The sequence below is a fragment of the Centropristis striata genome, chromosome 13, assembly GCF_030273125.1.
Source record: "Centropristis striata isolate RG_2023a ecotype Rhode Island chromosome 13, C.striata_1.0, whole genome shotgun sequence".
NCBI classification, from domain to species: domain Eukaryota; kingdom Metazoa; phylum Chordata; class Actinopteri; order Perciformes; family Serranidae; genus Centropristis; species Centropristis striata.
This window is the reverse complement of record NC_081529.1, coordinates 11,947,047-11,962,616: the sequence shown is the minus strand read 5'-3', so window position 1 is coordinate 11,962,616 and position 15,570 is coordinate 11,947,047. Positions and strand designations below refer to the sequence as shown.

General features: G+C 40.5%; 1 pseudogene and 2 gene segments (V, D, J or C); all 3 read right to left on the bottom strand.

The window, feature by feature from the left end:
- Positions 1-224: 224 nt before the first annotated feature.
- Positions 225-674, bottom strand: LOC131982858 (Ig heavy chain V region XIG14-like). The segment is given in 2 exon segments: positions 225-532; positions 632-674. Coding segments are annotated over 2 exon segments (351 nt in total).
- An 11,159-nt stretch (positions 675-11,833) lies between these two features.
- On the bottom strand, positions 11,834-12,272 carry LOC131983030 (immunoglobulin heavy variable 1-24-like; annotated as a pseudogene).
- A 2,246-nt stretch (positions 12,273-14,518) lies between these two features.
- Positions 14,519-14,973, bottom strand: LOC131983029 (Ig heavy chain V region XIG14-like). The segment is given in 2 exon segments: positions 14,519-14,826; positions 14,928-14,973. Coding segments are annotated over 2 exon segments (354 nt in total).
- Positions 14,974-15,570: the final 597 nt, after the last annotated feature.

Sequence of the window (15,570 nt, the reverse complement as noted above, 5' to 3'; positions counted from 1 at the left end):
TTCTTTAAAGTTAAGTAAGGTAAGTATTTTGTATCATGTAGCTTGTTTCTTCTACTGTTTTGATTATTTCTTGTGATGTTGGATCAAAAATGTATCTTTAAAGAGATGTAACAGTGAGCTGGTGTTGAAGTCATGAGTGGGCTGAGGGCTCCTCCTCTGGTGGCTTCATGTTACAAGTGTTCAGGCACTGAGGGGTTTTTGTTCAGCTCTACTGATGCTTTGTGTCACTGTGGGTATCTGGCACAGTAATACACAGCAGTGTCTTCAGGCTGCACATTCTGACCGTTTAGAGTCACTGTTTTGCTGGAAGAGTCAAGACTGATACTGAACTTGTTCTGTAGAGAATCTTTGTAACCTGCAGTGCATCCAGCACAGTTATATCCAATCCACTCCAGTCCTTTCCCTGCAGGCTGTCTGATCCAATTTGTACCATAGCTGCTAAGAGAATAAGAGACCTGACAGGTGATGGTCAGACGTTGACCTGGCTGCACAGTCACAGAGGCTGGCTGAGTCAGCGTTTCACACTTTACACCTGTTGGAAAACATGTTGAATATTGAATGAGTGTAATAAGAGTGAACAGTCAGTGTGCTGTGATCATACTGTCAGTGTCTCTGCCTCAGTGAGACTCACAGGATCCAGCAGCCAGCAGCAGCAGCACAGCTACAGAGAACATGGTTGGTATTGAAGGTGATCTGATGGGAGCTTCTCTTCTTCAGCTGCAACTGACAGCATGATATCAAGTCTTTATAGCAGACTGTGAGGAAGTTCACTTTGCATAGAGAAGGACACTGACAGGCTGTAAAGGAAGGATGGACTGTCCTGTCATAAGTAGTGTGGGACTCTCCAGGTGTTTTAACCACTGGTTCAGACTCAGTCAGTGTTTGACCCTCAGTACCGGCAGACATTTAAACAGCTCATTAATTACTGTAATGCAGACATATTGTCTTTGTACCAGGAGCTTTGCCAGAAAAACATTTATTGTTCTTACCTGCCCAGTTAATTGACAGGATGAAAAAAAACAAGCAAATAATCATGTCTGCTTGTTTTGTCATATACGATTTATATCTTTCTTTCATATTATTATTATTGTAATAATAATGACTTATTCACGATTTTCTAATTATTTAACTGCCATGTTTGTTCACTGTAAAATTTAACATATTCATTTACTTTGCTCAGCAGCATCCATGTTCTAGACACATGCATATTAATGGGAACATTATTAACCATTTTTAACCCGACAACACAGGAACCACAAACCGCAGCAACAACTGTTGCTTTCACATCGTGTGTGTGTGTGTGTGTGTTTAGAGACATACTCTCCTTCGTCATCTGACTTCTTATCTTCTACTGCCACCTGTTGGTACTTGTGGGAATAACTAGTTTGAGGTTTTTGTCGAGGCTCTCTGCTTCCTTTAACCACTGTGTGTTTGGCACAGTAATACACAGCAGAGTCCTCTGGCTGTAAGTTGGACAGTCTCAGATACATCGTGCTGTTGCTATTATCTCTGGTGACTTCTATTCGTCCTTGCACACTGCTGGCGTAAAATTTTCTACTTGCATCGTTGTAAATACGGCCGATCCATTCCAGAGCTGGATCCCTGTAGGATCTCCCCGGGCTTTTTCACCACTGAACTGGAAGGAATGGACTCCATGGTCTGACCTGTACAACCTGATGAGATGAAAGGAGAGAGGAACCACAGAAGAAAGTGAGGTAGGTGGACTCAGCAGGAGCAGGGAAGGAGGCAGAGGCAGAGGTCAGGTAACAAGAGTGTTTATTGTGAAGAGTGGTATGGCAGGGAGACTGGCACCGGCAGATGAAGGCAGAGGGTGTAGCTGGTGTGCAGAAGAGAGAACAGGTTTTGAAAGGCTAAGACATCAACTAGAATACTGGCAGAGATCATGTTGAGAGCTGGAGACATCACTAACTGGTAGCAGTGTCTTTAATCTAGCGCTGACTGACTGTGGCCTTGGATGTTAAGTAGTATGGGTTAATGACCAGATGAGCAGCAGCTGAGAGGCCCCGGCTCCATCACAGCAGTCTCCCATCTGTAATCAGGCTTGCACACACACAAACTACGGAGCAGGGGCAAAGGGCATGACATCTTCTGAGAATGTTTCCTTTAATTTGTTCTGAAGGAAGTTTTGAAGGAAAGTCTTGATCAGACGCGCTACGTTCTACCGGGGAAACTCCTCCTATCAGCTGACAAGAAGCAGAGTGCTAACTCCTCATTTCATGGAGGAAGCATGAGTCTAGTTCAGGGCTCTCCCCAGGCTGACAGAGACAAGGTAGCGCCCAGGATCAAGATATAGGCAATTGAGTGAAAAATAAATGGGTTACAAAAATCACAAACTAGGGAGCAGAGGAAGAGGGCATGACAGAAGGAGCCAAAGCCTTCAGTTATCAAGCTCCTCTCCTGTGGAATCATCTCCCAGTCTCAGTACGGGAGGCAGACACCCTCTCTTTATTCAAGAGTAAACTTAAAACTTTCCTCTTCGACAAAGCCTATAGTGGGCTACTGATGTTTTTGCTAACTTGTCACTTTTAGCTAAGAATGCTGTGCGAAACCATGCGGAACCAACAGCACTGAGCGCATATTATCGGCGCCAGTGAGGCTCGACACAGCCTTAGCCGTTGGGGAGGGCCACTTAGTTCTGATGTTTTAGCTAAGAATGCCATGTGGGACCAACGACACTTAGCCGTTGGGGAGGGCTGCTTGGTTCTGATGTTTTAGCTAAGAATGCCATGCGGGACCAACGACACTGAACGTGCTTGTACGGCGTGAGTGAGGCTCGTCACAGCCTTATTCGTTGGTGAGGGCCGCATGGTACTTGCAGTGGTGGTGTGGACAGGGGTGTGTCCACTCCCTAGGACTATGGCACAAGTATCATCTTGTCCTGTGTATTATTGTATGTATGGATGCTGGATGGTGTCTTGATGCGAAATTAGAAATGTAAAGAATTTCTAGTAGTTTCAGTTTAACATTTAAATTGCTGTTCTGTCTTTGACCCTTTTATGAATGAGGATTGAGGAATCTTTATTTTGTGTTTCTATGTGTTTTCATGATGTGTCAAATAATTCATAACAATGAGAATTTTTTTTTTTTTTTTAACACAAGACACTTAAACAAACATTAATACAAGATTTATATCCACAGCAATGAATGAAAAACACTTCATGTTCTATCAGCCAGTAAGAATGAGGACTGTAGGTTTTTGTACAGCTGCTCAACCAACTCCAGTCACTGTGAGTCTCGAGCACAATAATAAACAGCAGAATCTTCAGTCTTCAGACTGTTCATCTGCAGATACAGCTGCTGTCTGCTGTTGTCTCTGGAGACGGTAAACCGCCCTCTGACTGACTGAGAGTAGTGGTTGGTGGTACCATGATTTGAAGCGAGCCACTCCAGTCCTTTACCAGGAGCCTGTCTGATCCAGCCCATCCAATAGCTGCTGAATGTGAATCCAGAGGCTGTACAGGTCAATCTGTGAGATCCTCCAGGACTTTTAACTGCTGGTTCAGATTCTGTCAGAGTCTGACCATCAACACCTGTCAGTCAAGAGGATAAAAAAAATGTTAAATTCAATAAACTGGGGACACAAATATGGTCTGTGTAAAATTAAGAAAAGTCTCCACCTGCCCAGCAGACAGTTAGAAGCAGCAGTCCTGTCCTATAGTCCATCATGTTAAACTGTGTGTCCACTGTCCTCTGTCCTCCTCTCTGCAGTCAGATAAGTAGAGGTGGGAGACATCTGAGTTTTGCATTGACTCCTCCTCACAGGGAGGAAATCACTGGCCTGGAAATATTTAATGAAACGGGGAAAATAATGTCTAATAATATAATATATAATATCATTATATATAGAATAGTCTGACAATTTTAAGACCACTACAACAGTTGTTCTAAAAATACCCTACAGTTCATTTTGTTTCAGACAATAGACTGTATCCAACACATGAACATACAAGGTTTATTCTCATGTGTTGAATTATAACATCTGAGTATCATGACTCAGTGTCTCATCAGTCACTTTGAGCATAAAGTGCAGCACATGAGAGCTTTTACATTTATATAAATCTAATGAATCTAATTATATTTCTCACAGTGTGTTTATTCTTATGTGACCATTTTACAGCATTTAAACATTCATTGTTTGCACTAATGACAGATATATTCAGGATTAGATAATGTTGAGATAATTAAAGGGACTCTGTCTTTTTCTGTGAGTGATGTAACATCATGAGGAGAACAACAAACTCACTTCATAGTAAAGTATGTAAAATTTAATGTGGATATATTAAAGTGATTTTGTGCGTGTTGATAAAACTCAGATATCATTGAGATCACTTTGCTGTTTGTTGTCTGTAGAGGTTTTTGTGCAGCTGCTCCACTGTCTTCAGTCAATTTGAATTTGAATACATTTAAAAAAAATGTGCATTCAAATTTGCATAATCGTAAAAATAATAGCTGTTTGATTAGTTAAGCATCTTCATTAAAGCCATGAGATGGTGCTATTTATCTCTGTAAAGCAGAACAACTTCATGATTCATGTCAAATATATGCTTATATATTATATTTAGTAATTTCTTCAGTTGTGAGGCCTCCCCACCACCTGACTCTTCTTCACTGAAAGCATTGAGAAGTATTCATGAATCTGTTTCTCTTGTCCACAGCAAAGGTTAGCCTATGATTTATGATGAAGCTCTGTTACATACAGTAGAAGACACAAGCTGTTTCCATTATAATATACAATTTTAATATTAAAAAAGTATACCCGCTGATGACGTTTTTTTTAAATCAACAATCAGGAGTGCTACATAATGCACTTTTAGGAAAAGTCAAAGACTGGGAGGATAAAATATTTTAATGAAACAATGTAACGTATAGTTGAAAAACAGCCACAGGTCAATTTCACCTGTTGTCGGTTCTAGTGTTATTAAATATTTAAACCATTTCCTTGTTCCTTGTTAGTCTTAATAACTGTTGATGTTTTTTTTTGTGGCTGACTAATGTAACATCATAAAGACAATTCAAACAACACATTAATATAATGTGACAGATGATGTTAACTGGATTATGGTGATAAAACTCAGATATCATTGAGATCACTTTGCTGTTTGTTGTCTGTGGAGGTTTTTGTGCAGCTGCTCTACTGTCTTCAGTCACTGTGTCTCTGTGGCTCTCTAGCACAATAATAAACAGCAGAATCTTCAGTCTTCAGAGTGTTCATCTGCAGATACAGCTGCTGTCTGCTGTTGTCTCTGGAGATGGTAAACCGCCCTCTGACTGACTGAGAGAAGTAGATTTCGCTGCTGCCATCACTGTGAATCCAGGAGATCCACTCCAGTCCTTTTCCAGCAGCCTGTCTGATCCAAGCAGCGTGTATATCACCACCGAAGCCAGAATATGTGCAGTCTGTGGGACTCTCCAGGTGTTTTAACCACTGGTTCAGACTCAGTCAGTGTTTGACCCTCAGTACCTGCAGACATTTAAACACCTCATTAGTTACTGTAATGCAGTCATATTGTTTTTGTCAGAAAAACTGTTATTGTTCTTACCTGCCCAGTTAATTGACAGGATGAGAAAAACAATCAAATAATCAGGTGTGATCATTGTGAAAGCCAGTTGTCTCTGTCCAGTCTGCAGTGTGTATGTCAGTGATTTAGTGTCTGTCCTTCACTCTGCAACACATATGTAGAGATGAAGACGTCACAGATTTGCATTGACTCCTCCTCAGAGACAAACACCACATCTCTAGAAAACATTTGACTTAGATAATTTTGTATTACTATTATGGGAATTGTGATGATTTCATTAATGCTTTCCAAGTAATTCAGGTACCTTAAAATATTTATAATCAAATAAAATATATGTTTGTATATGTAACATATCATGCATAAAGTTCAAAATATATTTTTCAGGATTGTTACAATTTAATGGGAACATCATGAGACATTTTTCACCTTGGCAAAACAGGAAGTCACAAACCACAGAATCAGCTGTGGCTCTCACAGTGTTTGTTTGTGTTTAGAGACACATTAATTAATTAATTAATTATTTGACTTCTTGTCTTCTACTGCCACCTGTTGGTATGTGTGAAAATAACTAGTTGAGTCCTCGTAGTGTCAGTTTTTGTATGTATTGTCACCGGCCTCTGACTGACTGAGAGTAGTAGATGCTACCACCACCATTAGTAATAGCACCAACCCACTCCAGTCCTTTTCCAGCAGCCTGTCTGATCCAGGCCATCCAAGAGCCAACAAAGTGAAAACCAGAGGTTGTACAGGTCAATCTGTGAGATCTTCCAGGACTTTTAACTGCTGCTTCAGATTCTGTCAGAGTCTGACCATCAAAAAATATAAAAACTGAAATTCACTGCTAAAACAAATAAAAGCAATGCTATATTTAGATCAGTGAAAGTCTCCACCTGCCCAGCAGACAGTTAGAAGCAGCCAGGCCAGGGGTGGGTAATCGGGAGAATCGGGAGAGTTCCCGGTGGGCCGCTTCACTTTTGGGCCGGCCGATAATTTATTTATTTATTTATTTGACATTTTTCCCGTTAGTCCATCTCCTCTTAAAGTACGCTAAACACGTTTTGCATTCTGACACCGCAGCCTCAGCATGGGTTGTACCATGCGAGGGAGTTCTCCCCTCCCAAATAAAGTTGGTTGGGTCCATAGCCCGTCTTTCCAAAAAAGTTTTCTCAGGTAGGCTACCGATAGCTGGGCCAGCCCTATCTCAACGATACACGTCGGGGAGGATGGATGGGAGGAAGAGGCCAGGAGGGGCTGAAAAAGCAAGGTTGAAGAAAAGAAAGGCATTGGAGGAGGATGCTGCCAAATGTGCCAAGCTTACAGATTTATTTTCGAGAGGACAAACACAAGTGGCAACTGGTAAAGAGAGACATAGGCTTAATGCAACGTAACTGTTCGGCTAACGTTGTAACGTGGTTAATATCGTTGAAGCGTTGTCAACCTATTCGCAAGCAAAATATTTAATTGAATTAAAATATAAGCCTTTTTATATCACCTGATATATGGCGATTCATAGACTTTGCAAATATTATGAAAATATTGATAACAAAACTCAAACTTGATCTGTGTAGGCTATGCAGTGAAATTATTTTTTCTTTGTAGCTTCTGAGCAGCAGATAAGCCAGTCTCCTGCTGAAAATGATGAGCCCGAAATTTGCAATGAGGAGGCCATGACTACAGGGACAGGTAGATAAAGTGGCTGAAACCAGTGCACTGCTTAGGCGGTTACTGATGCTGTAGATGCTGATGGTGCTATTCACAATGTAACTGAATAGTGTAGCTACTGTGAGTTGAACTGTAAACAGTAGTTCAATATGCACCTTTATTGAAGAGTGGGATATGTTTCAAATGCTTTATTTATTTTATGCTTTTGTTAATTTATCAACCTACTGTATCCTTGTGGAATAGTGAAATATTTTTGTTAACTTCTCAGCTTAAGTGGATTATTATTTAACCTTTACATTATCTGTTGAACCATGGTATTAATAAAAAAAACTACAGGATAGTAAGAGCTGAACTGTTGCTTAATTTATCCAATTTCCACTACCATGGAAAAAGTGGGCAGGTCTTGGGCCTGAAATTCCCGGGCTGAAAAGTGGCCCCACTCCGGCCCTGGAAGCAGCAGTCCTGTCCTATAGTCCATCATGTTAAACTGTGTATCCACTGTCCTCTGTCCTCCTCTCTGCAGTCAGATAAGTAGAGGTGGAAGACATCTGAGTTTTGCATTGACTCTTAAGGTCAGCCTTATCATTCAGTTTTTGTTCGGTGAAGTGAGGATTTGATTACGGGCAGTGGTGAAATGTAACAAAGTACATTTACTTGAGTACTTCATACCCTTCTGTACCAGTGAAAACCTTGTTTCTCCAGATGTGGTGATGGTGAATTTGAATGTTTTTGAAGGATACTTAAGGAAGCGCCATACACAAAAACATAATAAGAATTTTACTTAAATCCTATAAAGTTTTAAATACAGGACTTTTCATTGTCATGGAGTAAAGTGTATACTTTACTCAAGTTAATGGTCTGAATACTTCTTCCTCTGCTGGTGATGAGCCCTGTATTTGTAAAATGTTCAGGATGTAACCCACTTCCCACCCAGTGTCACCTGGACTTAACTGCAGCCTGTATTACATTCAAGAATAAACGAGTACTGCTATTGGAAAGTTTGATCGATTGAATGTTAATTTTACATTCTTTACAGTCTGCACATTCAAGTAATGACTTGTCTAACATGGTCTGATCATATTTGTTTTAAAAGCCTGATATGAAGATGCCTCTCTTGTTTCTTTCAGAGAATCAGAATCATACTTGAGTTTTCCTCAATATCAACACCTTGAACCCCCCCTCAGCATGACCTGTACTGCCCTCTCCTCAGTTCAATTTTATCTTTATCATGGTAATGTAGTGGAAACTACTACCTCAAATTGAGTGAGAAAGTAAATCAAAGATCAAGTCGAAGTTCCTTTTAGTTTTTTTATTATCAGACATCAGAATACACTGCCTAGGTACAGCAGAGGAGAACTTTGTCCAACCTCAAAGGCTTCTGAAAAAAGTCCTTCTCTAATCAAGCCTGAAGTCTCTATGCGTTTTTCTGTCTGGGTCAGATCATTTAATTCATTTCAAGGTAACATCCCACACCCCATGGAAAGGGCATGTTTTAAGGGAACGCACACGCTGCCAAGTCGATTTTTTAACCTTAAAAGGAATTCAACTTATACGGTTTATATTTCTGCCTCCACAGCCTCTAATGTCTGGCAAATCCCAGATCCTGCAGTACGTTATTCTGGTGAAAAACGGCTGTTACAGTTCTGTTCTGAACAAAAGGTCAGACTGGGGCCCTTTAGTAAAGCAGAAGACTTACATTAAAAGTAACATAAAATATACCACTTGTAACATAAAATATACTACAGTTACTTTGTACCAAGGCGTCCCCCAGGGCTCTGTGCTAGGTCCTCTGCTGTTCATTTTCTTTATGGTCTTCCATCTGTCACCCATGAAGTTGGAGTAAAATAGTTTTTACCTCTTTCCATGAAATGATTGTGACAATGTGACTTATTATTAGTAGATTAAGTGTATATTTCCTCAAAATGTTTTTAATTAATCTCTTCCAAACATATCAGAATGAAAATGAATCAACAAATAACAGAAGATTGTATGTGGAAACAAAATTATTCCAACTTTATTTGGGACCGTGTATCATCTGTCATGATCATTTCAGACACACAAATATGATCAGTCACACCTACTTCTTTAGGCCACAAACAGTAAGAAAGATAAAAGAACCAAATGGGATTACTTGTTGGACTGTGTTAGAAAACAAACTGAAAATGAAATATTTATTACCAAGACAAAAATGTATTAAACGGAGTGTCTTTGTGTTGATTGATACATTCCATGCCTGACATGTTTTTGTATTTACGATCAGAGTGTTTGTGTCTCTCTCTCTCTAGTACTGTGTACATTTGAGTGTACCTTCATGCAGAGACGTAGTTGATAAAAGAAAGCAATACATTTAAAATTAGTTTGTCTTTAGTGGATCCCATTAAGTGGAATTTTGGTCTTGAATAATACATATGTAGGACAAGATATACTGTGAAAACTGAATGATCCTTGTGGCTGTGGTAAATAGAGGAAGTACTTTTGTATGACGCTGCTATTACTGTTTCTCATTCTGTGTCTTCAGACACAGTAATACACTGATGTGTCCTCGGTCTTCAGACTGTTCATCTCCATGAGTTTTGTAGATATGTTTCATCTGCCCAGCAGACAGTTAGAAGCAGCAGTCCTGTCCTATAGTCCATCATGTTAAACTGTGTGTCCACTGTCCTCTGTCCTCCTCTCTGCAGTCAGATAAGTAGAGTTAGAAAATATCTGAGTTTTACATTGACTCCTCCTCACAGGGAGGACATTTTGCTTTACATTGAGTTTTTGTAATTAATTGATTTGCAAGCTTTCCAGGTACCCTGCCTCTCACCCACTGTCAGCATTGGCTCCAACCATCAATGGATAAATGGAATTTTAATGATATATTCATTTAAGATGGCACAACTTAGGTTTGTCTGATATGTTTCAATTAGAAGTGCTATATGGCAGCCACTTCTCACTTGAAGCTTGAATCCTCTCTCAACATCACCTGTACTGATTTAAGTACAGGTGATTAAGTACATCTTTACTGTGGTTAATCAGTCCCAAGGCATCCTCCAGGGACCCAAGCTTGGGCCTCTCCTGTCCATTCTCAACATGCTCTCCTTCTCTAATATCATCATCATCATGATCATGACCAACTTCTATGCTGATGATGTCCAACTCTAAATATCCACCCAATCCACCATCACTGCACTCTTTCCACCTTGATCAACTGCCTCGCCAAAATGAAATAATGATTTCAAGTCAACGTTTTTTAAACTGCTCCACTCTCTCTTCCATACAATAACAAGCTTTGAGCAATCAACTTCTCATTAAAACACCATGAATGTAACACTGCCTTTTCCCAGTCGTAAAACATATCGCTGATCTCTGCTCATCTCTCTCTTTCTCCTGCCTTCATCACATCTGTATCTTTCCTTCTACTCCACTCACAAAGTTTTCAATGACCAGGGGTGCTCTTACGTCATAACCCCCTGCACCTGCACTTTCATTCTGGAATTTGACTGATTTGGATGCTAATTGTTGAGGTTTTCAATTTGTTTTTTTACTCTGGGAGAAAATACAATTATGAATCAGTGATGGTGACATCCAAGTATTTAAACTTATCCATTTATACAATATAAAGACTGTTTTGTTCTACTCTGTAACAATGAGCTGGTGTTGAAGTCATTAGTGGTCTGAGAGCTCCTCCTCTGGTGGCCTCATGTTACAAGTGTTCAGGCACTGAGGGGTTTTTGTTCAGCTCTACTGATGCTTTGTGTCACTGTGTCTCTCCTGGCCATAGACTGTATATAAATAATGGACGTAGTCACCGTGACGTCACCCATTGGTTTGTGGACTGCCCGTTAGAAGCCTCGAGTTCGGCGTTATACTTGTCGCCATCTTGCGTCGCTATCTTGTTTCAGATACGCGGAGCAGACCATAATTGGACTGTGGAGGAGCGCGAGGGATCTGATCACTGACTACACGCCTCTCTACACCGGCAACCCGACTGAGAGAAGCCGCTGCTAATTCATGTTAGCATTAATTGGAGCATTAACTGGGATGTTAGTTTTGGCTAGCAAAAAAACAAAACCAAAATGTATCTTTCTTACCTCAGAAAACTGAGCAGCGACTCCTTGAGACACAACTCACAACCTGTAACACAGTATCATGACAGCATACGCGCATTCAAGTTAAAGCTCACGTTGTTGGAGACGCAGATGGTAAGCGGAAACCCTGCTCATTTTCCCTGTCTAAAAAATGTATGCGCAGCAAGCATTAATCCTGACATACACCGGGAGATTTTCAGTGACACGCCCACAGCTAAAGGGATGACCTGGTTGATGTTGAAGCTGAACTGATGTGAGCTCTTCTGTCCTCTCACTGACACACACACACACACACTTCACTTCACTTCATTACATGTAACCTTTTTTTACATATTGTTGAAAAATATTTAAATTCTAATTGAATAAGTTGTAGGTGTAGTTGAATATGTAAACAGTATGACTTCTCAAGTGACCAGACTAGGTAGAGGAATCCTTTGTGTTTGTTTCCTCGATGGGAACTCAATGTAAAATGTGTTTTCACAGGCCTGACATGTTTCAGTGCTTCTCACACAGAGATCAGTGTTGTTCAGTTTTTGTACAGCTCTGTAGTCTCGTGTGTCACTGTGCCTCTCGTGCACAATAATAAACAGCAGAGTCTTCTTGTTTCAGACTCACACACAAGTAACAAGAACACAAGATTTGCGGACGTGTCTTTGGTGATAGAAAACTGGTTCTGGAGACTTTGGGCAAATATGGTGCCAGTTCCACTATCAATGCGTCCGATCCATTCCAGTGCTTTCCCTGGTTTCTGACGAATCCAGTGCAGCCAAGCCAGAGCAAGTCCTTCCACTTTAAAGGACAGAGTGAGTGGTTCTCCAGCTCTGCTGACCACTGGCTCTGAGGAGGTGAGGGACTGGCCCTGAGCAGCTGAAACAGACACAGAGTTTAGATGAGGAGGAGCCAGCAGACATACAGAGCTCCTTTTCTCCTCCACTGGACTCCCACTTCACTCACCTGAAATGAGAGCCAAGAGGACGACACTTTGTACAACTGTCATGGTGGGAACTTGACTGAGTCTGAATCTGTAAAGGCTGAAGGATATGAAGGATATATTTTGAAGAAGGGGCGGGGATTGTGCATCCCTGTGTGGATTTGCATTTCTGCACTGGGACATATTGGAGATACAGAGTGGAGACAGACACCAACATGAAAGACGTTCAGTGTTTTTCTGTTTCTCCTTATAGTGACAGAGGAGAGAGAAACTTGACTCTGACTGCCATCTCCTGTTTTTATAGATGGAACAGCAAAGTTATCTGTACTCATATTATGACCTAATTTAGACACACACACACACACACACACACACACACACAAACATATAAATATATATATATATTGTTCAAATGTGTGGATGCAGGTTTTCTTTTCTTCAGACTTGAATAAGAAAAGCATCAATGATTTGAGCAGGTTGTTTTCTCTGTTTTTTAAGTTCAGAAATGATCGTCACAGAAATACTTTATTTAATTTATGTGTTCAATGGTTATTGTTGTTGTTTATTAGTGATCTCATTCAAGAGTTTATAAAAACAACAGCAATTTAAAATATATATATCAGCCGAGTAAGAATGAGGACTGTAGGTTTTTGTACAGCTGCTCAACCAACTCCAGTCACTGTGGCTCTCGAGCACAATAATAAACAGCAGAATCTTCAATCTTCAGACTGTTCATCTGCAGATACAGCTGCTGTCTGCTGTTGTCTCTGGAGATGGTAAACCGCCCTCTGACTGACTGAGAGTATGCAATGTAGCTGCTGCCATCACTGTGAATCAAGGCGAGCCACTCCAGTCCTTTACCAGGAGCATGCCTGATCCAGGCCATATAGTGGCCACTAACATGAAGTCCAGAGAATGAACAGGTCAATCTGTGAGATCCTCCAGGACTTTTAACTGCTGGTTCAGATTCTGTCTGACCATCAACACCTGTGAAGAAAACAAACAAGATTGAGTGAAATAAGCGGGTGACACAAATAGAAGAAACGTTTTATTAACATCTGAGAAAGTCTCCACCTGCCCAGCAGACAGTTAGAAGCAGCAGTCCTGTCCTGTAGTCCATCATGTTAAACTGTGTGTCCATTGTCCTCTGTCCTCCTCTCTGCAGTCAGATAAGTAGAGGTGGAAGACATTTGAGTTTTGCATTGACTCCTCCTCACAGGGAGGATACAACAAGACAGATTTGGCAATAAATTATTGTTTTCAGTTCTGTGATTGATTGGGGAGCTTCTGAGGAAGTACCCTGAAGCTCGCCCAGAATCAACATTGACTTTGGCCCCATTGTAATCCTTAAGAATAAGCCAGTTTTACTGATGGATGGATGAAATCTCTAAATTGGCACAATTTAGTCTTGTCTGGCTGACCTCAATTAAAACTAAGTATTTCAGTTAAGCATAAATAATGCTTGAGGTCTCCTCCTATGAATATTTTAGTGACTTTAATCCTATCTTAACATCACCTGCACAACCTTCTCCTGACTTAATTCATATCTCATAGACAGACAGCACTTTATCAGCATGAACACCTCCATCTTTACCATATTTACTCTGTCCCAAGGCATCCCCCAGAGCTCCATGCTTGGTCCTCTGCTGTTCATGCTCTATATGCAGCTCCTCTAATATGATCTGTTATCATGATCTCCACTTTTACAGTGATTATATCAACCTCTATATATCCACCCGATCCACCATCACTGACCTATCTCCACCCTGACCAACGACCTCACCATATTAATTCATGTATGGATGCCACATTTCAAAAACTGTGAATGAAGAATAGAAGAGAGAGTGGAGCAAAGTCCTCCATGACCTTGCCTCCTCTGATCTCACCAACCTCCACACCAACACTCCTTTCTACATTTGACTGACTCTGAAAACAATCATGTGTTGCTGTTGTCTATTTTTAATGATGTTTAGAAAGAGATACTGACTTATAGGCTGTCCATTGTTAAATGCTGAGTATTTAATATTGTTGAGTGAATGGTTTTCATTACATGATAGTTCTTCTTTAAAATTGTATCACAATTTGACTCATTTTTCTAAAGGGATGAATATATATTCATGTATATGATTATAAGATCCAATTACTTAAACTGAGAACCATTTATAAAATAAATACAAAATGTTTGTCTCTTTACTGTGACAGTGAGCTGGTGTTGAAGTCATTAGTGGTCTGAGGGCTCCTCCTCTGGTGGCTTCATGTTACAAGTGTTCAGGCACTGAGGGGTTTTTGTTCAGCTCTACTGATGCTTTGTGTCACTGTGGCTCTCTGGCACAGTGATACACAGCAGTTACTTCAGGCTGCACATTCTGTCCGTTTAGAGTCACTGTTTTGCTGGAAGAGTCGAGGCTGATACTGAACTTGTTCTTCAGTAAATCTTTGTAATATGCAGTGCATCCAGCACAGTGAAGTCCAATCCACTCCAGTCCTGTTCCTGCAGGCTGTCTGATCCAAGCTGTGTTGTAGCCACTAACAGAATAAGAGACCTGACAGGTGATGGTCAGACGTTGACCTGGCTGCACAGTCACAGAGGCTGGCTGAGTCAGCGTTTCACACTTTACACCTGTGGAGGAAAACATGTTGAATATTGAATGAGTGTAATGAGAGTGAACAGTCAGTGTGCTGTGATCATACTGTCAGTGTCTCTGCCTCAGTGAGACTCACAGGATCCAGCAGCCAGCAGCAGCAGCAGCACAGCTACAGAGAACATGGTTGGTATTGAAGGTGATCTGATGGGAGCTTCTCTTCTTCTGCTGCAACTGACAGCATGATATCAAGTCTTTATAGCAGACTGTGAGGAAGTTCACTTTGCATAGAGAAGGACACTGACAGGCTGTAAAGGAAGGATGGACTGTCCTGTCATAAGTAGTGTGGGACTCTCCAGGTGTTTTAACCACTGGTTCAGACTCAGTCAGTGTTTGACCCTCAGTACCTGCAGACATTTAAACACCTCATTAGTTACTGTAATGCAGACATATTGTCTTTGTACCAGGCGCTTTGTCAGAAAAAAACATTTATTGTTCTTACCTGCCCAGTTACTTGACAGGGTGAAAAAAATATATATCTGCTCATTGTGTCATATATGATATATATCTCTCTTTCATATTATTTAGTAATAATGATGAACAAATTCATGATTTTCAAATCATTTAACTGCCATGTTTGTCAATTGTAAAATTTAGCATATTCATTTATTTTGCTCAGCAGCATTTGGATGTCCATCCATGTTCTAGACACATCATGTATAAATGTCCAAATATATTATCAATACCTGCTGTTATTCATTAAATCAACATTGGGAAAAATA